The sequence below is a fragment of the Thalassophryne amazonica genome, chromosome 8 (genome assembly GCF_902500255.1).
Source record: "Thalassophryne amazonica chromosome 8, fThaAma1.1, whole genome shotgun sequence".
NCBI classification, from domain to species: domain Eukaryota; kingdom Metazoa; phylum Chordata; class Actinopteri; order Batrachoidiformes; family Batrachoididae; genus Thalassophryne; species Thalassophryne amazonica.
In genome coordinates this window covers 35,308,327-35,332,546 of record NC_047110.1, presented here as the reverse complement: position 1 = coordinate 35,332,546, position 24,220 = coordinate 35,308,327, and the positions used below count along the sequence as shown (strand labels likewise).

The 24,220-nt window shown below is 40.0% G+C and overlaps 1 protein-coding gene across 2 annotated transcripts in view; it reads right to left on the bottom strand.

The window, feature by feature from the left end:
• Nucleotides 1–6,122: 6,122 nt before the first annotated feature.
• Nucleotides 6,123–24,220, bottom strand: part of lingo1a (leucine rich repeat and Ig domain containing 1a) — a 762,763-nt gene continuing 744,665 nt past the window's right edge. For both annotated transcript variants that reach the window (XM_034175987.1, XM_034175986.1), the window contains one exon: nt 6,123–9,235. In XM_034175987.1, coding sequence (XP_034031878.1) covers nt 7,376–9,223 — 1,848 coding nt within the window. In that variant the 5' untranslated portion in view covers nt 9,224–9,235 and the 3' untranslated portion in view covers nt 6,123–7,375. The remainder of the gene's footprint in view (nt 9,236–24,220) is intronic.

Sequence of the window (24,220 nt, the reverse complement as noted above, 5' to 3'; positions counted from 1 at the left end):
GACACTCAATCTACACTGTCTGAATCCACAAGCTGTAAAAGAGTACCTTGCCTTGTCTGGAGAAGCAACCTGTGTTGGACTGGCATCCCTTCCAGGGAGAGGCATCAATTTTCATACCACTTGATGCTATGGAATCCAGAAATAGGGTCATTGTCTTGTTGAATAGGGTCTGTTGAAATAGGGTCATCGTCTTGTTGAAATAGGGTCACTGGTGCGTTGTGTCTGGTTGCTGCAGCCCGGCATGTTCATGCCCGGCTGCAACAGCCAGACACACGCACCAATGGACTGAAAACTAATATAGGGCTTGCTTCATGTATCATATAAATGATGAAAGTGAGGTCAAGCAACTCATTATGTCCAGTCCTACAGAAAAAGCCCAGTATGTCCTACAAGCAGGAAATATCTGCCAAAATACTACATATGCCCCACAAATGGGAAATGTCAGACATTCTGTGCCATAAGTCCCCCTTACCAATTACAACCACACCAGCCTGCTACCCTCAGGACCCATCATTTCCCTTAGTATCATAGTTTCACAATTAATATGAATCATTTTGCATTGGACATTTGGTCAACATGTACCTTGAGCCCAATATAGGCCCTGAAGTCCAATTGCAAAGCATATAACTCAGTGGGATGAGAGCTGGGTTTCCTATATGGAGACCTGATTCCTACTTTGATTCCTAGTCACAGTTCAGTTCCCAGGCAGCACTTTGGGGCAGCTTAGTGGTTAACACTGTTGCCTCACAGCAAGAAGGTCATGGGATTGCTTCCCACCTGGTCCTTTCTGTAGGGAGTTTGCATGTTATCCATGTGCCTGCATGGGTTTTAGAAAATTCCACATTTTAGTGTAACTGTACATATGTGGGTCACTTCATGAAAAGGGGTCACCATTACACAAGCCAACATTATGGACAGTAAAAACAGAACAGTCCAATGTGCAGGGAAAAATATAAAATTATTGTATATATATATATATATACTTTTGCATACAACTGTAACTTAAAGAAAGGAAGGCCATATGGTATCATGATGCCACTGAAAAGAGATCCAGCATTACCACCTGGCTGATTCATGATCATTATGACCACAGAACTGGACAATACCTTGATGCCTAGCCATATCATATCTGTCTTTGCATATTTGATCATTCTTTGCTGTACTTAATTTGACTTTTTGTTATTGGTAGTTTGTTCAAAGCCAACAGACACTCCTCTGAGTATGGTCCACTAGAGGTTTTTTCCTACAACACCAAAAAAAAAAAAAAAAAACACCTGACGGAGTTTTTTCCTTCCGACTGATACCAGGGGGGTGGGAAAAGTTGGACCTTACCCTTGTGAAGAGCCTTGGGGAGGCTTATGTTGTTATTTGCTACTATATAAGTGAACCTAACTGAACGTAACTGAAATGTTTTTGGCAATGTCATACCTGTGAAGGATGATGAAGGTCCAAATGTTTTCTGTGTAGGCTCTCAGTTGTCCAGGTGGTTTCCATAGTAGAGAAGCTTGAATCTTCGACTGGACTGGGTTGCTTGACGCGAGGACGTTTCGCTTCAAATCGCAGAAGCTTCCTCAGCTAAAATTCTTGCTCTGGTGGTCTGACTTCTGTCTTGACTCTTGTCGAGAAGAATGAACCAAAGTCACAAAAGCTGGAGTTTTAAACCTAACCAGACCCCTCCTACCGAGAGGCAGACTGCTAAGGTTAGTGACTAAACAATAGCTCTAATTAGAACCTATTGTGCTCTAGTTGGCACCCTCTTAATGACAGGGCAGCTGTCCCTCTCCTGATGGCTCCCTTTATGACTCTGCTGATGACGTGAATGACTCATTACCATGAACCAAAGACTGAAACTGCTTTGACCTGAGTACCCCATTGTAAACAGGAGATAAAGCGTGTCTCAGACCCCCCTCCCCGGTTAAGGCAGGGTTTCAAACGTTTCACTTCATGCATCCAGGCAGCTTACAGCGGAGTGGATTTTTGTGTGTGTGTGTTTGTTACAATAACTAGCACTGTCAGTTAGCTCAATCAAATCGTCATCCCGCTTGTGTCGTTGTCCACTCACACAACTGGGACAGTGCTTGTGTGCATGTGTACTACCAAAAAAAAAATAAATAAATAAATAAAAAACTGTGTACTTCCTCAGTGCAGCGAAACAAATCACGTCAGAAATTACTCTAGCTTTTCATTCAACCTGCTAACAGCCTCCAGATGGCTTATAGCGCAGTGAATTTGTTTGTGTGTGCATGCGCGTTGTGTGTGTGTGCAGTGTGCGTGGGTGTCAGTGTGTGCACACATAGGTGTGTGTAGGTGTGCATGGGTGTGTGTCTGAGTGCAGAGTGCAATGGTACCAAATGTATGGAACCAAATTTGTACTTTAAATGGTAAAAAAACAAAAAAAACAAATGGTAAATGGACTGCACTTATATAGCGCTTTTCTATCTGTATCAGACACTCACAGCACTTTACAAATAATGCCTCAGATGAAAAGCTGATGTGATTTTTGGCTGGACTGAAAACTACGAAACGCTGATGTGATTTTTGGCTGGAATGAGGAACTACACAAAGTCTTTTATGGAAGTCCAAGTCAGTGAGCAGCATCACCAGACTACACGTCAGAATTTTGACTTCAGCAGAAGTGGAACACCAATATGTAAGTCCCTTTTCAGTTGTTTAGAAATTAATAAAATATCAAATGACAAGGATCTATTTTAGCCATTATATAAAACAAATAATGAACATTTTTTACATTCAGAATTGAATGTAAAAAACAATGGTTTGTTCCAGAATTGAATTCATTCTGGAACAAACCATTCAACTCGGCTACGCCTCATTGAATGGTTTGTTCCAGCTTTCACCTCATTAAATATTTGTACCATTGAACTGATAAACATTCATTATTTGTACAACCATCCAACATAATGCTCTCAAATATGAAATAAATTTGATCTTTTGTGACAAGAGATATGAATTTTTGAAAATTTGTTCAATGTTCAAGACAGGGATTTTTCCAATTTTCCAAGATTTGTTTCCTGATTTTACCCTTTGAGCTATGACCTTGAAAATGACATATGAAAAATTGTGGGCTCCAGGCTGTTTACAAACAAACAGACAAGCAGTCAAACATTGAAACAGGGGCAAAAAACATAACCCCCTTCAACTTCATTGGCGGAGGTAAAAATATGCAAAAAAAAAAAAACAAAGCAAGTGCCCCTTTATTATCTGCAATGTCACAAATTGTAGCTGTTTTATTTTTGAGATGAAACCTGATCACCTGGCAATGTAATCACTGCAGAATTGATGCAGTTCACTTCTTAAGACCATGCAGACAAACTGCTGTTGTTTTAAGCTGAAAGGCAAATTTTTAATGGCATATTTCAAATGGCCTATTTGAAATCAGCATCAGGACCATTGTGTGTTTAAAAAAATCCATAGATTGTTTAATACAACATACCATATTCTCAACAATTCAACATCAACAAAATTTTGTTAATAAAAAAAAATCTGCATATTACCTTTATTGCACAGAACAATTTGAATGTATTTTCCATAGATATCTTTTTAGTTTTTTTTTTTTTTTTTAATAAAGAAAGAAAAACACATTGGCTTGGACTACATGGTCAGTAAAGTCTGGGGGCTCATGAAAAGAAATGAATAACAGATTCCTGACATCACTTAGGACCAAAAAAAAAAAAAAAAAAAAAAAAAGCCATAGCCACACTTTGAAAGAAGAGAGAGCATTCAAAATCAGCAAGAAAGAGAACCATGAGCCATATCTATTTTTTTTTATGCAAAACTGATTACACCAAAGCTGCTTCGAAATGCTCCATGAGTGAAACCATCTGTGTCACACCATCCATCTGCATGTTCAGTCCATACTTCCAGCATTACTGTGCCGTTATCTGTAATGTCATCCATCATAAATAACTTTGTCCTCACACGTTTGCAAAGCCCAGCTGTCCACAGTATTTACTTGAAAAGCAGCAGATTTACCCTCACTTTTTAGATGCAGGACCGATCAGCGGTATCATATGCGACAGTTCCTTTTCCCCCGCTGACACACATTGTACATTTGCGAGAATGGCAAAACCTGTAAATGATGGTGTAAGGTAATACATTTCCATGGCTTTAATGGTGGGCCATCAGCATAATAAACCACTGATTTTCATAGACCAATCAAGAAAGATCAACAAAATGAAAGAAACAGTCTACAGATTGAGGAGCACATTGTATCCAAAAACATGAGCACCAGTACTTTCAGTAACATCAGACATGAGAAATTTAACCAAGTCATACATTGTGTAACTGATGCTGTACAGTAGTAACATCAAGAAATATTGGCATCTGTCATGAGCTGGTGCCTCTTTCTGTTTGATAGTATTGTTTCCATGCTGACTTTAAAGGAGTCATGATGTGCAAAAATGGTTATTTTACATATTTAGATTTTCATATTAAATAATAGCAAAGGCATACAATTCTACCTCTGTGCATGTAAAAACTCCCTCCATAAACAGAATTAGGTCTACAATGTTTTAAATCCCTCTACAGTTTTAAATCCCTTTACAGTGTGGGACACACCCACTGAGCCGGTATATGCTCAGTGGGTAAAAGATGCATTTCTTTCTGTTACATTTCTTACATTTCTTTCAGTTTCTTTCATTTTAAAGCAGTATAATCAAGTATATTGTTGAGACTTCTTTTCATTAGAAAATGCCAATTTCCACAAAATGCCAGATTTAAAGAAAATACCGCATTTCCAGACATGTTAGCACAGGGCATTATTACATTTAAGTATGAATTGGCTGTATTTAAGAAAAGGCAAACATATTTAGCATTAGCATACATGGTCATGCTCACTAGGGTTTATGCAAAAGTTAGTATTTGAACCACACTGTGATTGATGTTAACATGGAGATGTTGATGCCAACGCTAACTACGTTGAACACTCATGGTTCGTGGTTGATGCAAACTGCTAACTGCTCCAGGCTTTCAATAAAAAGTGTAATTGTTTGTGGTGTTGAATTTGTCAAAAGATTCTCTTATCTACCAATGATCCATGACATTCATGTCTGTGGGACCTCAACCTTTCAGCTCAAGAGACACTGGTGGAAAGAGACACGGGTGGAAATGGAGTCATTAAAGTGCTGGACAGATGTTTTTGTGACCCTGATGCCTTTGCATGGAAAAGAAGATCCAAGTATTCGGGCTGTGTTGCATCACCCAGTAGTTGCATAAAATAGACTTCAGGTCCATTTTGGCCCACTTACTTAGTGGCAGAGCGCCCATTGTCTCTAGCCGGTGCAAAAGGCCCATTCCGATTGAAAATGAATGGCACATGTCGCTTGCTGTCGCTAATCTGACCATAGCTTTACTGTATGGTTGTAGGACCATGTTAGCCAGTGAACTCAGGTGATGACTGGATGTCTTTGGTACAAGGTATCTCCGGAAAATCCTTGAGTTCTACAAGAATGACTTTGGGCTAAATGATCGGATACTTAGGGAGACTCAAAAGAGCACTACAATTTGTAGGTTGAATGAACATAAGTTACGACATTATGGTCACGTGGCATGTTTGTCTAAACATGATCCCATGCACAAATGCCTCAGTGCGGAGGACCTCACCAACTGGAAAAGATCCACATATCTCCTGGCCATGGCAGACAGATGGCTACTTTCAAGATGTGGGGAAGGAGTGGTTGTCTGTCTGGATTGTTGCCCTTCAGGACCCAAAGTGGTTCCATAGTGTTGTGGGTGCAGTGTCACACGGCACCAGCACATTTTTCCACACTTACTAACCACAGTTGTATCAGGTTAGTGATTGACAGCAACATGTGGTCATGCTAACTGGGATAAGTGAGTTATTCAGTTTGTCCTTGCAAAAAGTGGTGCATTCCACATCTGGAAATTCTGTAATTCCTGGAAAACTTTGCTTGGTAGGGTATTTTTATTATGTGTATAATAGCTACAATTTTTAAGTGCACAATATGACCCATTTAAGGTGCAAAAAAAAAGGTCCTCTTCCACTACTTTCTAGGAGAAGAAAAAAAGAAGAAAATTGTAAAAAGTAAATTTTACCACACTATTCTCATTATGCGTTTCCATCTCAGTGTGAGAATTTGAAAAGCTTTTATTGCGGAAAATGTACAACTGAATTTCATTTTTTTTTTTTTTTTATAATTATTTGATTATTAATGTAACAGAAGAATGATCTGGGGCAAAAATCATAATTTTCATTCGGAATTCCTTATAATCATGTTGAGCACATTATAGTGCTATTACATGATGTTATTTAAAATGCAAATTCAAGGGGTAAGAGATTCAAACTATCCACAGCAGAGGCTTTATATAGATGCTTCATCTTTCCCATCTGCATGATACCGGCAGATGCATGCGTGTGCAGTGTCTGGTTGATGACTAACATTGGGCATGAGTGATGCTCAAACTGATATCAGACACTGGGTTCACATCACCTCAGAGAATTCCTACTGCTACAAACCCATATTAAATGCCACATCTAACACCTCAGCTTTCTGCAAGGTGTCATCACGAAATATGGTTAGTTTTGGCCTACAAAATTGTAATTATTGTGACACATTTTGGCTAATTTTATTACTGAGAATATTCAGTTATGAATGCACCAATATAACCTATTTTATGATTTATTGTACTGTCTTGGTCACATGTATGGTTAGGCAGTAGCTCCATAGGTTTTTCTGGATTTCCACTCTCCAAGTCTACATTATATTATGTACTTCTGGTAATCACTGTGGTGTGTTTAGAGATACTGTGAGACAGACATATCCTTAACAGATCTAATGTTTTACAGAACAATTACTTCAGCGATTAAAAAATTACCTATATGCAGCACATAGCATACACCACTGTAACACTGACATATGATCATAATGGTGCACATGAAATGCATCAAATACAAAATTTGTGGTGTGAATGTGCTCACCAACCCATATAAATCTCATTCATAGGTTGACAACTTCCCTCAAAAAAGTACTAAATAAAAAGGTAGACAAAATTAAATGACAACAAACCAGTGATGGCCAAAATGTGATCTGCCTCTTGCTTTCTGCACTTCTTTATTCCTTTCCTTTTATGTTCTGGCATATATTTCTCCAGTATAAATTGCCAGGAATATGAGTTTCTTATGACAAATCTGACTCTCAACCTTTACTAAACCCACCAAAGCCATGTAGCATTAGTGTGATTTTGTTTCTCTCAAGTGGTGCAGTCGGGAGAAAACAAATTACTCTATGTTAACAGACCAGTATCAACATGTTTGTTGTAAAGGAAAATAAAATGTCTTCTTTCCATTTTTTTGTGTGTCATTTTCCCCCAAGTTCAAAGTTAGTAAACTTCAGTTCCATTAAATCATTTTCATATTAAACTTGCGAGGAGCATCCACAGTGCTGCTGCTCATTCCAGCGTCTGATTTCCGTGGCACATACTCTATCTCGATGTTGTGCTTTGTGTTGCCTTTACCTCTGCTCCAAAGGAAGAGCAGTACCAAACAAAACAAGACAACACCGAGGAAAGAGATGAACCCCATAGTGGTTGCAATGATCAATGTCTTTATATCAAAGGGGAAAGGGACATTAGCCCGTGTGCCGTTAGCACCAGTTTCTGTTGGCTGGTTGGAGATGAAGGCAAAAGTCTTGTTGGGCTGATGCGGCCAGTCGGGTGAGTAGCTGTGAATGTGCAGATGAGCAAGAGAGGTGTCATTTCCGCCTGCATTGGTAGCTATACACACGTATGTACCATTGTCTTGAATTTGGGCATAGCGCACCTCGAGAGTCCCATCGGGTAGAACAGAAAGCCTTCCAATTGTCTTGGTGGTGATGAACTTTTTCTGCGGTGACAGCCACATTATCACTGGGGCAGGATCTCCATCTGCTTGACAAGAGAAGTGAACAATGGCTCCTTCATCAACAAATCTCTGCTGGGGTTTGCGATCCCTAATTCTAGACTTGCGACATGTGAAATAGTTCGGCTGGAGAACATCTGGGAAATCTTTGAATTCTTTCCCTTGGACAAATTCAGGGGATGCACAGGTGGGCTGTTGCTTGTTGAAGTTCAGTCTCCAGCGTCGTCGGAAAACCCACAATAGTCGGCAGTCGCAGGCCAGGGGATTATCATAGAGTGCAAGGGTTTCCAGGTTGCCAACTGAATGGAATGCAGACTCCTCTAAAGTGGTAAGAGAGTTCCCAGACACATTTAGAATCTTGAGGTAATTCAGACCTCGGAAAGAGTATGGCTCAATCATGGCCAGTCTACCTCCTACAAGGTGGAATTCCCTAAGACGCAGCAGATCGTGGAGTTTATTTCCTTCAATTGTATGGATTGGGTTATATGAGAGATTAAGAAAGCGCAAATAGACTAAGTGCCGCAGGGATACATAAGGGATTGTTGTCAGGTTAGCATTCGCAATAGTAAGGGAAGTGAGATTTAATCCATGCAAGCAATTTGGAGTCATCGTATCCAAATATGGCCAGTTTGCTATTTCCAACACTTTAAGCCGATAGAGCCTTTTAAAGGAATAATCCCGGATGGCATTGATGTTCAGGTGGCGTAGCCTTAGAGTAATCAAACTGCGGAGGTGGGTAAAAGCCTCTGTGGGAACAGACGACAAGTTGCATTTTTCAAGACTCAGGTGCTCAAGGCTACTTAGACCATGAAAAGCTCGGTGGGAAATGAAAACCAGGTCATTATCTCCCACCTCTAAAGACCGGAGGCTGTACAAATCCTGGAACATGTAGTCCAACAGGATGACGATCTTGTTCTCACTTATGTCCAGCTGTGTAAGATTATTCAGTCCTGTGAACACACCTAGTTGGATCAGTTTCAGCTTGTTGCTGCGCAGCCCCAATGTCCGCAAGCCGTAGAGGTTGTTGAATGCCCCCGGCTCGATAGTGGAGATTGTATTTTCGCTCAGCTCCAGGTGTTCAAGATTGGGAAAGATGGCAAACTCATCTGGATTGATGGTTCTAATGCGGTTCTTGCTTAGGTCCAACAGTCGTGTGTCTGCAGGAATGCCTTCAGGAATTGTCATAAGCTTTTTGCGGTAGCACAACACAGAGCGTTCTTGTACATTGCACTCACAGCGGGATGGGCAGCCTGTGGTGGAGCCAGACAACACAGTGCCCAGCATCAGGATCAAAATGGGCTGCCAGAAAGCCACCAGGTAGCTGTGCCCAGTCGCTTCCCTGGCCACCATCTTATCGGTTACCTGTGGAGACACAGAGACAAGAGAAAGCACTTAGTTGGGCTTGAGCCAAGACTGAATATTGCTGATCTCTTGCCTGACTTTCAAATATACAGTGATGTCTGTTGAAATTTTCACACAAATGGTGAAATTAAGCATGACGTCTTATATACTGAACTTGATTCAAGGTATTTTTTGTAACAGTTGAACATGACAGCAGAAAGTAAAAATGCTCAGATAATGTTCAAGACATGGAAGCAAAATAATGTAGGGGCTTGCATGATTAAGAATGCCGATTTTTTTTTTATTTCTGCACTGGCTTTTCTTCTGCACAGAGGTATTTCATCCGCTCCCAGGGCTTACCCATTATCATTGAAAGGTATGACAGCAGACTCATGCATGAGTCAGATAATATGAAAAAATACAATCCCAATTCCAATGAAGTTGGGACGTTATGTAAAATGTAAATAAAAACAGAATACAATGATTTGTAAATCCTCTTCAACCTATATTCAATTGAATACGCCACAAAGACAAGACATTTAGTGTTCAAACTGATAAACATCGTTTTTGTGCAGATATTTTCTCATTTTGAAATGGATGCCTGCAACACATTTCAAAAAAGTTGGGACGGGCAACAAAAGACTGGGAAAGTTGATAAATGCTCAAAGAACAGCTGCATGGAAACAGGTGAGTGTCATGATTGGGTACAAAAGCATCATCCCCAAAAGACTCAGCCATTCACAAGCAAAGATGGGGAGAGGATCACCATTTTGTGAACAACCCCATGAAAAAATAGTCCAACAGTTTAAGAACAATGTTTCTCAACGTTCAATTGCAAGGAATTTAGGGATTCCATCATCTACAGTCCATAATATAATCAGAAGATTCAGAGAATCTGGAGAACTTTCTACACATAAGCGGCAAGGCCAAAAACCAACATTGCCCATGACCTTCGACCCCTCAGGTGGCACTGCATTAAAGCTGACATCATTGTTTAAAGGATCTTACCGCGTGGGCTCAGGAACACTTCAGAATACCATTGTCAGTTAACACAGTTCCTTGCTACATCTACAAGTGCAAGGTAAAACTCTACCATGGAAAGCGAAAGCCATACATCAACAACATCCAGAAAAGCGACCGCCTTCTCTGGGCCCGAGCTCATTTGAAATGGACATACGTAAGGTGGAAAAGTGTGCTGTGGTCTGATGAGTCCACATTTCAAATTGTTTTTGGAAATCATGGACATTGTGTCCTCTGGACAAAAGAGGAAAAAGACCATCCAGATTGTTCAAAAGCCAGCATCTGTGATGGTATGGGGGTGTGTTAGTGCCCATGGCATGGGCAACTTACACATCTGTGATGGCACCATCAATGGTGAAAGGTACATCCAGGTTTGGAGCATCACATGCTGCCATCCAAGCAACGACTTTTTCAGGGACGTCCCTGCTTGTTTCAGCAAGACAATGCCAAGCCACATTCTGCACGTGTTACAACAGCGTGGCTTCGTAGTAAAAGAGTGCGGGTACTAGACTGGCCTGCCTGCAGTCCAGACCTATCACCCATTGAAAATGTGTGGCACATTATGAAGTGCAGAATACAACAACGGAGACCCCGGACTGTTGAACAACTGAAATCATACATCAAGCAAGAATGGGAAAGAATTCCACCTACAAAGCTTCAACAATTAGTGTCCTCAGTTCCCAAACGCTTATTGAGTGTTGTTAGAAGGAAAGGTGATGTAACAGTGGTAAACATACCACTGTCCCAGCTTTTTTGAAATGTGTTGCAGGCATCCATTCAAAATGAGCAAATATTTCCACAAAAACAATAAAGTTTATCAGTTTGAACATTAAATATCTTGTATTTGTGTGGTATTCAATTGAATATAGGTTGAAGATGATTTGCAAATCATTTATTATGTTTTATTTACATTTTACATTGTCCATACTTCATTGGAATTGGGGTTGTACAAAATGTCAGACAAATCTTAGTATTGTAGGATACACTGTGTGCCTCTGGCGTCCCATGATGAACAATATTACCAGTGTTCTCATGGCTGATGATGAATCAGTCTCTTTCACTCTGAACAGTAAGCATAGGGGCATTGACAACTGTAGTAAATACATTGATTACAAGGCGGTTTGTTCTGTAACCATTTTTATATAACGAGTCTTCCCGTTCTAGCAAGTTAACCAAGGAAAAGAAAAGGATGAGTGGGTGGGTTGGAGGTGGGTAAGAAGGAGTTGGCTGGGTGGAGCAGCAGTGACAGGAGGTTGCCATCTTAGACTGATATTGGTAAGTCTGATGTATGTGCTAAGGCTGACAGTGTGCTCATGCTATCTTTAACAATAAAATACAAACCACACACCACCAGGGAAGTTGACAGAAGGAGATAAATGCAATCTCCAAGAGGATTAAATAAAACAACTGATATTTAATTCCAAGGCCATCTGTTTGTATGTCTCAACCATTTCCATAAACAATACACGGAACAGCATATTTTTATTACAGAATTAAGAGTTCTACTGTATGTAAAGGATCACAATGGCAATAGAATTACATTGATTAATGATGTGATTGATGCTGATGTAATTGTGTAGATATGGGCTGATCCCCTTTATTCAGTTCCGATCCGATTCTAATACATAACTGCAGATACAATACAGATTCCAAAACAAGTACTTTTTTTGGTTTGTTATCAGTTATCTACCTTCTTGTGTCTTGTAATCATAGAATGCAAGCTTGCGCTATTTTCCCAGGGTTTAGTGAGGTTTCTCATGTAATTCTGCTTAAGTTATTTTGGAGATTTGCTAAACTATACATTTTTCGAAAACTGCTGAAATGAGGAGTCCAAAAAACACTTCCATTTTTTCAAAAGTTGTTATGGAAACCATCATGGATTTTCCAAATTGGTGACCTTCAAAACTAAATTTTCACTTTCTTGAATTCTGATTATTTGTGGGTCAACGTGGTAGGCATTTAACAAATAACCGCAGCCTGGATGGAGATTTTCTCTATGTCCCTCCACCCTGTCTCGGAATCGATCAAGAGACAATCTTCCTTGCCAGTGAGGAATTGCCATTATAAATAAATATATATATATATATATATACATACACACAGTAGTGGGCACAGTTCTGCTAATCCACTAACCGCTAATTAGGAAAGCTAACTTTTTCATTAGTGGATTAGCTTTTCAGCTAACTTTGGAAACCATCAGTGGACCAGTTACCTTCCGCTAAATGTAGTTCCTCTAACATTCAGTCCGCTAACATTTTTTGCTGGCATCGTAAGTAAAGCAGCAACACGGTGGATTAGTGGTTAGCACTGTTGCCTCACAGCCAGAATGTCATGGGTTTAATTCCCACCTGTGGCTTTTCTGTGTAGAGTTTATGTGTTCTCTCCATGTTTGTGTGGGTTCTCTCTGGGAGCTCCGGATTCCTACCAAATCCAAAGTCAGCAAATTTTACATTGTCCGTAGGTGTGTGTGTGGGTGTGAATGTTTGTTTGTCTAAATGTGGCCCTGCGACAGATTGGTGTCCTGTCCAAGGTGTAACCCCGCTTGCACTCTTTGACTGCTGGGATAGGTTGCAGCCTTGCGACCTTTAATTGGACTAAGCGGTTGAAGATGGATGTGTGTGTGTGTGTAAGTAAAGCTTAACGGTCAAAAACCTCTGTAAACCCTAAAATCAAACATTATTTCCTGTCATGTATTTTGTAATAGTCAGACTCAGCCCTCCCCCAGCAGAAAGAGGCAGGCAGCTGCTGCTGCAAAAAAGTGTCATTTACTTTTAACATACAACGACACAGACAGCGGCACAAGAGATCAAATGCAAAGCACTTTTCACTCATGGTCACAACATAACTCTTCACCAAACTAACAACACTCCTTGAACTATAAAAACTCAATAAATCTGTAACACTAACAACTCTGCTAAACTAACATGTACTACAGTAATAATAAAACAAACCCCGAACTACCATAATCATTGGAGCAGTGATCAACAGTGTGTCTGCTTTAAAGACAGTGTGTACATGCAAACCTTTACTTTTTTAAGTGAAAAAACACTTATTTATGGAGTTAAATTTGTCTCATTAATATCTGCATATATATATATATATATATATATATATATATATATATATATATACACAGTGAGGAAAGTAAGTATTTGAACACCCAAAGATTTTGCAAGTTATCCCACTTAGAAATCATGGAGGGGTCTGAAATTTTCATCTTAGGTGCATGTCCACTGTGAGAGACATAATGTAAAAAAAAAAAAAAAAAAAAAATCCAGAAATCACAATGTATGATTTAATTTATTTGTATGTTACTGCTACAAATAATTATTGGAACACCTGTGAAAATAAATGTTACTATTTTGTACAGTAGCCTTTGTTTGCAATTACAGAGGTGAAACGTTTCCTGTAGTTTTTCATCATGTTTGCACACTGCAGCAGGGACTTTGGTCCACTCCTAAATACAGATCTTCTCTAGATCTTTCAGGTTTGGAATTTCAGCTTCCTCCAAAGAGTTTCTATTGAGTTCAGGTCTGGAGACTGGCCAGGCCACTCCAGGACCTTGAAATGCTTCTTACGGAGCCCCTCCTTAGTTGCCCTGGCTGTGTGTTTGGGGACATTGTCATGCTGGAAGACCCACCCATGATCCATCTTCAATGCTCTTACTGAGGGAAGGAAGTTGTTTGCCAAAATCTCACAATTCATGACCCCATCCATCCTCCCTTCAATACGGTGCAGAAGAAGAAGAGCACCTCCAGAGTATGGTGTTTCCACCCCCATGCTTCAGGGTTGGGATGGTTTTCTTGGGGTTGTTCTCATCCTCTAAACATGGTAAGTGGAGTTGATTCCAAAAAGCTCTATTCTGGTCTCATCTGACCACATGACCTTCTCCCATGCCTCCTCTGGATCATCCAGATGTTCACTGGTGAACTTCAAACGGGCCTGGACATGTGCTGGCTTGAGCAGGGGGACCTTGCTGCCCTCCAGGATTTTAAACCATGACAGCATCATGTGTTACTAATGTAATCTTTGTGACTGTGGTCCCAGCTCTCATCAGGTCATTGACCAGGTCCTCCTGTGTAGTTCTGAGCTTTCTCAGAATCATCCTTACCCCACAAAGTGAGACCTTGCATGGAATCCCAGACCGAGGGAGATTGACAGTCATCTTTTGTTTCTTCCACTTTCTAATAAATAATGTTGTTGTCTTCTACCAAGCTGCTTGCCTGTTGTCCTGTAGTCTATCCCAGCCTTCTGCAGGTCTACAGTTTTGTCCCTGGTGTCCTTAGACAGGTCTTTGGTCTTGGCTATGGTGGACAGGTTAGAGTCTGATTGATTGAGTGTGTGAATAGGTGTCTTTTATACAGGTAACAAGTTCAAACAGGTGCAGTTAATACAGGTAAAGAATGCAGAATAAGAGGGCTTCTTAAAGAAAAATTAACAGGTCTGTGAGAGCCAGAATTCTTCCTGGTTGGTAGGGGTTCAAATACTTATTTGCAGCTGTAACTTTCAAATAAATTATTAAAAAAAATCATACATTGTGATTTCCAGTGAACATGCACCTAAGATGAAAATTTCAGACATATATATATATATATATATATATATATATATATATATATATATATATATATATATATATATATATATATATATATATATATGTCATTAATGTACAGAAGAAACAGCCATGGCCCCAGAACTGAACCCTGGGGCACCCCACAAGTGATTTTCATGAGCTCAGAATTAGGGGTGAGCCAGATACTCCTCTGAAATGATTGTCCGGTATGGATAAAGCATTTTTGATGAGCACAAGCATGATCTGAATAAAATTCAGCAATATCTGTGCTTGTGCTGAAGGAAAATTCTCATTGGCTAACTGTCTGTCTTCACACTCTGTGACTGGCCAGTCACACACAGCGCCCATCCCTCCCTACACAGACACGTCTCACTGCAGCTTCTCACACACACACAGACACACAGGATCTCTCTCTGTGCTTGGCTTGGCTGCCTCACGTTTTCTTCTGCTCTCGTCTTTTAAGTTACTTGGTGAACTTGTTTCATATTATACGCGGTGCTTTCGACAAGACAGAGCTGAAAACGGCTCGTGTCGCTTCGGTCACTGCCTCCGGTCTGGCTTTTTATTTATTTATTTATTTATTTATTTTTTAACCGTTTGCTTGCGCTTGGTTTTGTTTGGTAATATAAAGTCAGTTGGAAAACTTTGCTCCTACTGAACGCGATGCTTTTGAGAAGAATACAGTGAACAAGGCTGACTTATTATTTCCCTGTTTGCCATCACTGGATGTTTGCATGAATCACCAAGTTCACACAGATCATTAAAAAATAATGAGCCAATCCCCTGATACCATACCTCTGTAATTTATCCAATGGCACAGTATGGGTCTATAGTGTCAAATGCTTTCTGTAAATCAAAACAAAGACCCCTACAGTATATTGCTTATTTTCAATTGCAGATGTAATCTCATCAACAAAATCAATCACAGCCAGTGAAGTAGTGCAATTTTTTTCCTGAAACCATATTGCTGTTCCGTAAGTATGTGATGTTTATTTATGAAATCATTTAACCTGTTTAAAAATACCTTTTCCAAAATTCTGGGAAATTGTGGGAGGAGTGAGACTGGCCTGTAATTTGAAAAGACATGTTTGTCGCCAGTTTTAAACAGTGGTATCACGTTAGCTAATTTCATTTTGGAAGGAAATTTCCCAATCATTAGTGACAAGTTACAAATATACATGAAAGGTTTAACAATACAATCAATAATGTTTTTAATCAAAAACATATGAAAGTTATCGCTGTCAGTTGATTTTTTCCCCTTGAGTTTACGAACAATAATTATTTCATATTCATCAGTTTCTTTAATGAACATTAAAATCTGAATTGTATTAATTGTCTTACTGGAATCCAAAGAGCACACTCCAGAAGATACAATTGAATCAGCTTTTACCCACATTTACAAAATAATAATTGAATTGATCTGCTATAGGTTTATTTTCCTTAACAACCATACCAGTACTTGTGTAGAAAAGGGCAGGGAATTCTTTAATGCCTCTTCTCTTATTTATGATTTCATTTAAAAGCTTCCAAGTGCCCCTAATGTTTGTTTATTTTTTTCCAATAAATTACTATAATACTGGCTTTTACAAGATTGCATGAAAATTTTCTTTTTACATGCATTCAGCAGTCCCCTAGTGATCCAAGGTTTGTCAGTATGTTGCTTGTGACCAGCATTTAACACAAGTGGGCAGTGTTTATCATACAACTTGGAGAAATAAATGATTCTTCAATGTCTTCAATATAGATGCCACGCCAGTCTGTTCCAAGATTGGCCATAGATCCCTCAGTTATTTTTCTTTTGAAATTTGAAGTGTCAATATGATCAAAAACCGGCAAGAGTTCAATGATGTCACTAATTAGCAGTGTTGCCACAGTTACTTTGAAAAAGTAATCCAATTACTGATTACTGATTACTCCTTGAAAAAGTAACTTAGTTACTTTACTGATTACTCAATTATAAAAGTAACTAAGTTAGATTACTAGTTACTTTTTTAGTTACTTTCCCCAGCTGCCGACAACAACTCACTTTATAGTCACCCTTTCTTGACTTCAATGAAAATAAATACTTGTTTTATAAAAAGTAAAATAAAGACCTCTTTCTTGACCTCATATTTAACTGTTGACAGCACTGTAACAGTAAAACTTGCAATTTCAAACCTACATTGTTTAGAAATGTAACTATTAAATTCTAACTCTCTAAACATTTTACTTGTCGAAATTATTATTATTTTAAGCAATATTAGTAGTTGTAGTAAAAAACGGCTTCAAAACTGGACCTTTAATCTAGGGGTGTTGTGGGGGAGGGGGGCACATCCCTGCCCCACACCCCCATTCCATCTGGATTCGCTCCTGCTTTGGCGTTTGAGCACAAAGAATGGATAACATTTATTTATGTAGAAAACAGGACCAGATTTACAGGTAAGAAAGTTTTATTGTGTTTTCACATCATGTGGTCCTCACAAAGAGAGTTTAGGTGCATTTGAGTGGAAAATAGTGTTAGTTGTTGACGCGTCGCGGAGGATCAGCTGTTTTTAACAAGACGATACGGAGCGGCTCAGCTCAGAATTCTAAATAAAGGAGGGGAAAAAGTATAAAAATGTCTTTGTAAAGCTCAGTGCAGGTGTGCTGATCACAGCGCTTTAAGAGGTGAGGACGAGTCGAGCAGCTGCAAAAAACCGTGGATGAAAAGCTCACAGCTCGCTTAAAGTGGGCAGTTCAGTCGAACCCCGACCTCCTGCCCACAGACCAAGTTTAATGCTGCTATCGACCCACAATGAAAAATAATAGTAACGCACAGTGACATGGAGAAGTAACTTTAATCTGATTACTGATTTGGAAAGATTAACGCATTAGATTACTCGTTACTAAAAAAAGTGGTCGGATTAGAGTAACGCGTTACCGGCATCACTGCTAATTAGTAATCCACCCATTAAATTCCCAACAATAACATTTGTCAATATGTTGTCAATAAGCATTGATGTATCCGTCGTAATCCTGGTTGGGTGTGTTATCACTGGATATAATCCCATACGGAACAAAGAATCTAAAAATTCATCTATTTGTACATGGCTATGTTGATTTAGAAAATCTATGTTAAAATCTCCACAAACAAATAAAATCTTATTGTTTTTAATTGAGTTGTACATATATGTCATTTTCTCCACAAAAATGTTAACATTCGATCCGGGAACTCTGTAAATACAATTTATAGTTGTTTTTTTGTTTGTTTGTTTGTTTTCCACAAACATTTCCACAGTAACACATTCCATAACACCGTCCAAGTAAAATGACATGTTTGGAACAATTTCACAGTGGTGATTAGATCTGACGTAAAGAGCCATACCACCACCCCTCTTTGAGAAAGAAACCTCAAGCAGACCAGACTCAAAGGGGTGACCCTCTGCTTGGGCCATGCTACGACACAATTTACAAAACAAATATACAAGAAATTCTGCCGGTGCACAGAACAGGAGGGTTGCAGAAGTAGGCACCACTCCCATCTCTGGATGGAGCTGCAACTCAAACAGAGAGAAAAAACAGTATCAGGCGTCAGAAAGACAACAAATACAGTATAATTTGTCAGCATTAAGCAACAAGATGAACAAAAGAAATACTAAGGTGATCACCACCCACTGGCGCTAAGCTTCATTAAAAGACCCAGAATTTAGATACAGTTGAGGCCGCAGCCCGCTCTGTTTCCTGATAAAATGAACTTAAAAGAGTAAAAAGCAGTTTGCTAGCCATACAAAAGGGAAAATAAGTGACTTAAGGAGTTAAAAAGATATAAGGACTTGAAAGTCTCTACAGAATCTGACTGTTTTATTGATGCAGGGAGATCATTCCACAGAACAGGGGCATGACAAGAAAAAGCTCTGTGCCCCGCAGACTTTTTATTCACTTTAGGGACACAAAGTAGTCCTCCACCCTGAGAGTGGAAAGCCTGGTCTGGTACGTAGGGTTTAATTAGGTCAGCTAAGTAGGGAGGTGCCAGCCCGTGAACAATTTTATAGGCTAGTAGCAGAACGATCTCACAGGGACAGGAAGCCAGTAAAAAGATGCCAAAATGAGTGTAATGTGGTCAAACTTTCTGCTTCCTGTCAAAAGGCTGGCAGCAGCATTTTGAACCAATTGGAGACCCCTAATGCTGTACTGCGGTAAACCAGAAAATAGAACATTGCAGTAATCCAATCTAGAAGAGGCAAATGCATGAATCAGGGTCTCAGCATCTTCCATAGACAGGATAGGACAAATTTCAAATGTGATATGTGTTTTAATTATTAGAATTTGGGGAAATCCCAGTTACAAGCGCCTCACGGTGGCGTCCAGCATTGCGGTGCACTGCTGAAGTGGTCAGTTGACAGGTGCTGTATGTCCACAGCAAAGCATATGAGCAAAGGGATTGCACATGAAAGAGTTCACGCCTTTACCATTATTTGTTTTATTTAATTTCCACTCTTTCTCTCTGTCATGTAAACTACAATTTACATGGTGGAAGTGACATCAGCTCATTAATTTCATACCAAGCTACGTGCTCAGACGCTGGTTGGTCCTCATATGATTGCGTCTGTATGTAATTATCAGCATGTCATGAGGGCATGAGTGCCCGCCCACACATGTGCATTGCATGTTCACCAGGCTGAACTGCAATACACAGCGGCCAGCTGTTCCAGCAGCACACTGCGCTGGACAGTTACCGGACTCCGGGACCATCAGCCACAGCTGATTATATTCACAGATTTAACGGATTGTTTTTATACATTAACAACACCAGAAACAATTCAAATCCACAAAATAAGTAATTGCATGGTCCATATTATATTTGATTTTGACTGATTTAATATGATTGAGACTATGGAGAAGGAAAGGAAAATTATTGTGGTTGTGATTAACAGTTCATTATGCCCCCTCAAAATCACCACTGAGCCAATAGATACCTGGATATAAGGTTCATCAAAAAGAAAGTTATTTCACCCCATTCCTTTTGCTTACCTCTGAGGTCAGAGTTCATCTTGGGTTTTTGTTGATAACATCAGTAATCAAGTGAGAGCAAAGTAATCTCAGCAGGCTGAGATGATTGCACTTCCATGTGTCATTGACCAGCACTGGAGCCTGCTGTGCCTCTGTGTGCTTCAAGCCTTCCTTTATCACTCTCATTCTTCAGCACACATTGATCACACTGATGCTGTGCACCGTGAGGTGGAGTGCTGTCGAGCTTTATGTGTTCCATCTTAAGACATCTGAGAAGAAGGGGTGGCCTTATCACAAGCTCCAACTCCATCTGTCACCCTCTATCATATGACTATCACATATCAGGTATCGTTCAAGGAGATGCTATTATATTCAAGTCTATTACCACAGACACTGAAACCTAATCAGGAAAATGAAGAATCCATAATCCGTTTTTACATAGCTCCCTGTCTGCCACTTGAGCAGGTAAACTATCAGATTAAAATCCACACAGTCCTACACAAGGCCTAACTCCCTGCTGAATAACACCATATTTTCAAGAGTATAATTCACTTTTTTGTAATTTGGGAAATTCTGGAATTTATAATCCAGTGCACCAGAAAATAAATAAATATAATATAATAATCATCATGAGCAGCAGCAGCATCAGATACCAGTTAGGCATTGCCATCTATCTGCTATTATGATTAATATATTTTGAATCTGAACAACATAATCTATACAATAATTCTCTCAGGCCCAAATCTGTGTGTGTGTTCTATGTTAATTAAACAAAAACTCAAAATTCACAGTTAAGATTGTCATATTTGAAGCAACTTGTAATATATATATTCATTCATTCATTCATCTTCTACGGCGTAGTCCAGTTAAGGGTCGTGGGGGGCTGGAGCCTATCCCAGCAGTCATAGAGCGCGAGGCGGGGTACACCCAGGACAGGACGCCAGTCTGTCGCAGGGCCACAAATAGACAAACAAACACAGACACACACACACCTACGGACAATTATAAAGATTCCAATCCACCTAACCTGCATGTCTTTGGATGTGGGAGGAAACCGGAGCACCTGGAGGAAACCCACACAAACACGGGGAGAACATGCAAACTCCACACAGAAAGGCCACGGGAATTGAACCCCTGACCTTCTCGCTGTGAGGCAACAGTGCTAACAACTAAGCCACCATGCTGCCCCTATACTCAACAAAAATATAAACGCAACACTTTTGGTTTTGCTCCCATTTTGTATGAGATGAACTCAAAGATCTAAAACTTTTTCTACATACACAATATCACAATTTCCCTCAAATATTGTTCACAAACCAGTCTAAATCTGTGATAGTGAGCACTTCTCCTTTGCTGAGATAATCCATCCCACCTCACAGGTGTGCCATACCAAGATGCTGATTAGACACCATGATTAGTGCACAGGTGTGCCTTAGACTGCCCACAATAAAAGGCCACTCTGAAAGGTGCAATTTTGTTTTATTGGGGGGGATACCAGTCAGTATCTGATGTGACCACCATTTGCCTCATGCAGTGCAACACATCTCCTTCGCATAGAGTTGATCAGGTTGTCAATTGTGGCCTGTGGAATGTTGGTCCACTCCTCTTCAATGGCTGTGCGAAGTTGCTGGATATTGGCAGGAACTGGTACACGCTGTCGTATACGCCAGTCCAGAGCATCCCAAACATGCTCAATGGGTGACATGTCCGGTGAGTATGCCGGCCATGCAAGAACTGGGACATTTTCAGCTTCCAAGAATTGTGTACAGATCCTTGCAACATGGGGCTGTGCATTATCCTGCTGCAACATGAGGTGATGTTCTTAGATGTATGGCACAACAATGGGCCTCAGGATCTCATCACGGTATCTCTGTGCATTCAAAATGCCATCAATAAAATGCACCTGTGTTCCTCGTCCATAACAAATGCCTGCCCATACCATAACCCCACCGCCACCATGGGCCACTCGATCCACAACACTGACATCAGAAAACCGCTCACCCACATGGTGCCACACACGCTGTCTGCCATCTGCCCTGAACAGTGTGAACCGGGATTCATCCGTGAAGAGAACACCTCTCCAACGTATCAAATGCCAGCGAATGTGAGCATTTGCCCACTCAAGTCGGTTACGACGACGAACTGGAGTCAGGTCGAGACCCCGATGAGGACGACGAGCATGCAGATGAGCTTCCCTGAGACGGTTTCTGACAGTTTGTGCAGAAATTCTTTGGTTATGCAAACCGATTGTTTCAGCAGCTGTCCGAGTGGCTGGTCTCAGACGATCTTGGAGGTGAACATGCTGGATGTGGAGGTCCTGGGCTGGTGTGGTTACACGTGGTCTGCGGTTGTGAGGCCGGTTGGAGGTACTGCCAAATTCTCTGAAACGCCTTTGGAGACGGCGTATGGTAGAGTGCTGAATGCTCTGAATGCTCGTAGCACGGGCCGGGGCGGAGGATTAGCAGCAATCTTCCATTCCAGCTTATTAATTAATCAAAAACCCAGACAGAGCTTTAATTCATTTGAAAGCTTGACTCTTAGTCTTGTCCATCCAAATTGGAAGTCCCAAAAACCAGTTTTATTTGTTATTATCTATCGTCCACCTGGTCGTTACTGTGAGTTTCTCTGTGAATTTTCAGACCTTTTGTCTGACTTAGTGCTTAGCTCAGATAAGATAATTATAGTGGGCGATTTTAACATCCACACAGATGCTGAGAATGACAGCCTCAACACTGCATTTAATCTATTATTAGACACTATTGGCTTTGCTCAAAATGTAAATGAGTCCACCCACCACTTTAATCATATCTTAGATCTTGTTCTGACTTATGGTATGGAAATAGAAGACTTAACAGTATTCCCTGAAAACTCCCTTCTGTCTGATCATTTCTTAATAACATTTACATTTACTCTGATGGACTACCCAGCAGTGGGGAATAAGTTTCATTACACTAGAAGTCTTTCAGAAAGCGCTGTAACTAGGTTTAAGGATATGATTCCTTCTTTATGTTCTCTAATGCCATATAACAACACAGTGCACAGTAGCTACCTAAACTCTGTAAGTGAGATAGAGTATCTCGTCAATAGTTTTACATCCTCATTGAAGACAACTTTGGATGCTGTAGCTCCTCTGAAAAAGAGAGCTTTAAATCAGAAGTGCCTGACTCCGTGGTATAACTCACAAACTCGTAGCTTAAAGCAGATAACCCGTAAGTTGGAGAGGAAATGGCGTCTCACTAATTTAGAAGATCTTCACTTAGCCTGGAAAAAGAGTCTGTTGCTCTATAAAAAAGCCCTCCGTAAAGCTAGGACATCTTTCTACTCATCACTAATTGAAGAAAATAAGAACAACCCCAGGTTTCTTTTCAACACTGTAGCCAGGCTGACAAAGAGTCAGAGCTCTATTGAGCTGAGTATTCCATTAACTTTAACTAGTAATGACTTCATGACTTTCTTTGCTAACAAAATTTTAACTATTAGAGAAAAAATTACTCATAACCATCCCAAAGACGTATCGTTATCTTTGGCTGCTTTCAGTGATGCCGGTATTTGGTTAGACTCTTTCTCTCCGATTGTTCTGTCTGAGTTATTTTCATTAGTTACTTCATCCAAACCATCAACCTGTTTATTAGACCCCATTCCTACCAGGCTGCTCAAGGAAGCCCTACCATTATTTAATGCTTTGATCTTAAATATGATCAATCTATCTTTGTTAGTTGGCTATGTACCACAGGCTTTTAAGGTGGCAGTAATTAAACCATTACTTAAAAAGCCATCACTTGACCCAGCTATCTTAGCTAATTATAGGCCAATCTCCAACCTTCCTTTTCTCTCAAAAATTCTTGAAAGGGTAGTTGTAAAACAGCTAACTGATCATCTGCAGAGGAATGGTCTATTTGAAGAGTTTCAGTCAGGTTTTAGAATTCATCATAGTAAAGAAACAGCATTAGTGAAGGTTACAAATGATCTTCTTATGGCCTCGGACAGTGGACTCATCTCTGTGCTTGTTCTGTTAGACCTCAGTGCTGCTTTTGATACTGTTGACCATAAAATTTTATTACAGAGATTAGAGCATGTCGTAGGTATTAAAGGCACTGCGCTGCGGTGGTTTGAATATTTGTCTAATAGATTACAATTTGTTCATGTAAATGGGGAATCTTCTTCACAGACTAAAGTTAATTATGGAGTTCCACAAGGTTCTGTGCTAGGACCAATTTTATTCACTTTATACATGCTTCCCTTAGGCAGTATTATTAGACGGTATTGCTTAAATTTTCATTGTTACGCAGATGATACCCAGCTTTATCTATCCATGAAGCCAGAGGACACACACCAATTAGCTAAACTGCAGGATTGTCTTACAGACATAAAGACATGGATGACCTCTAATTTCCTGCTTTTAAACTCAGTTAAAACTGAAGTTATTGTACTTGGCCCCACAA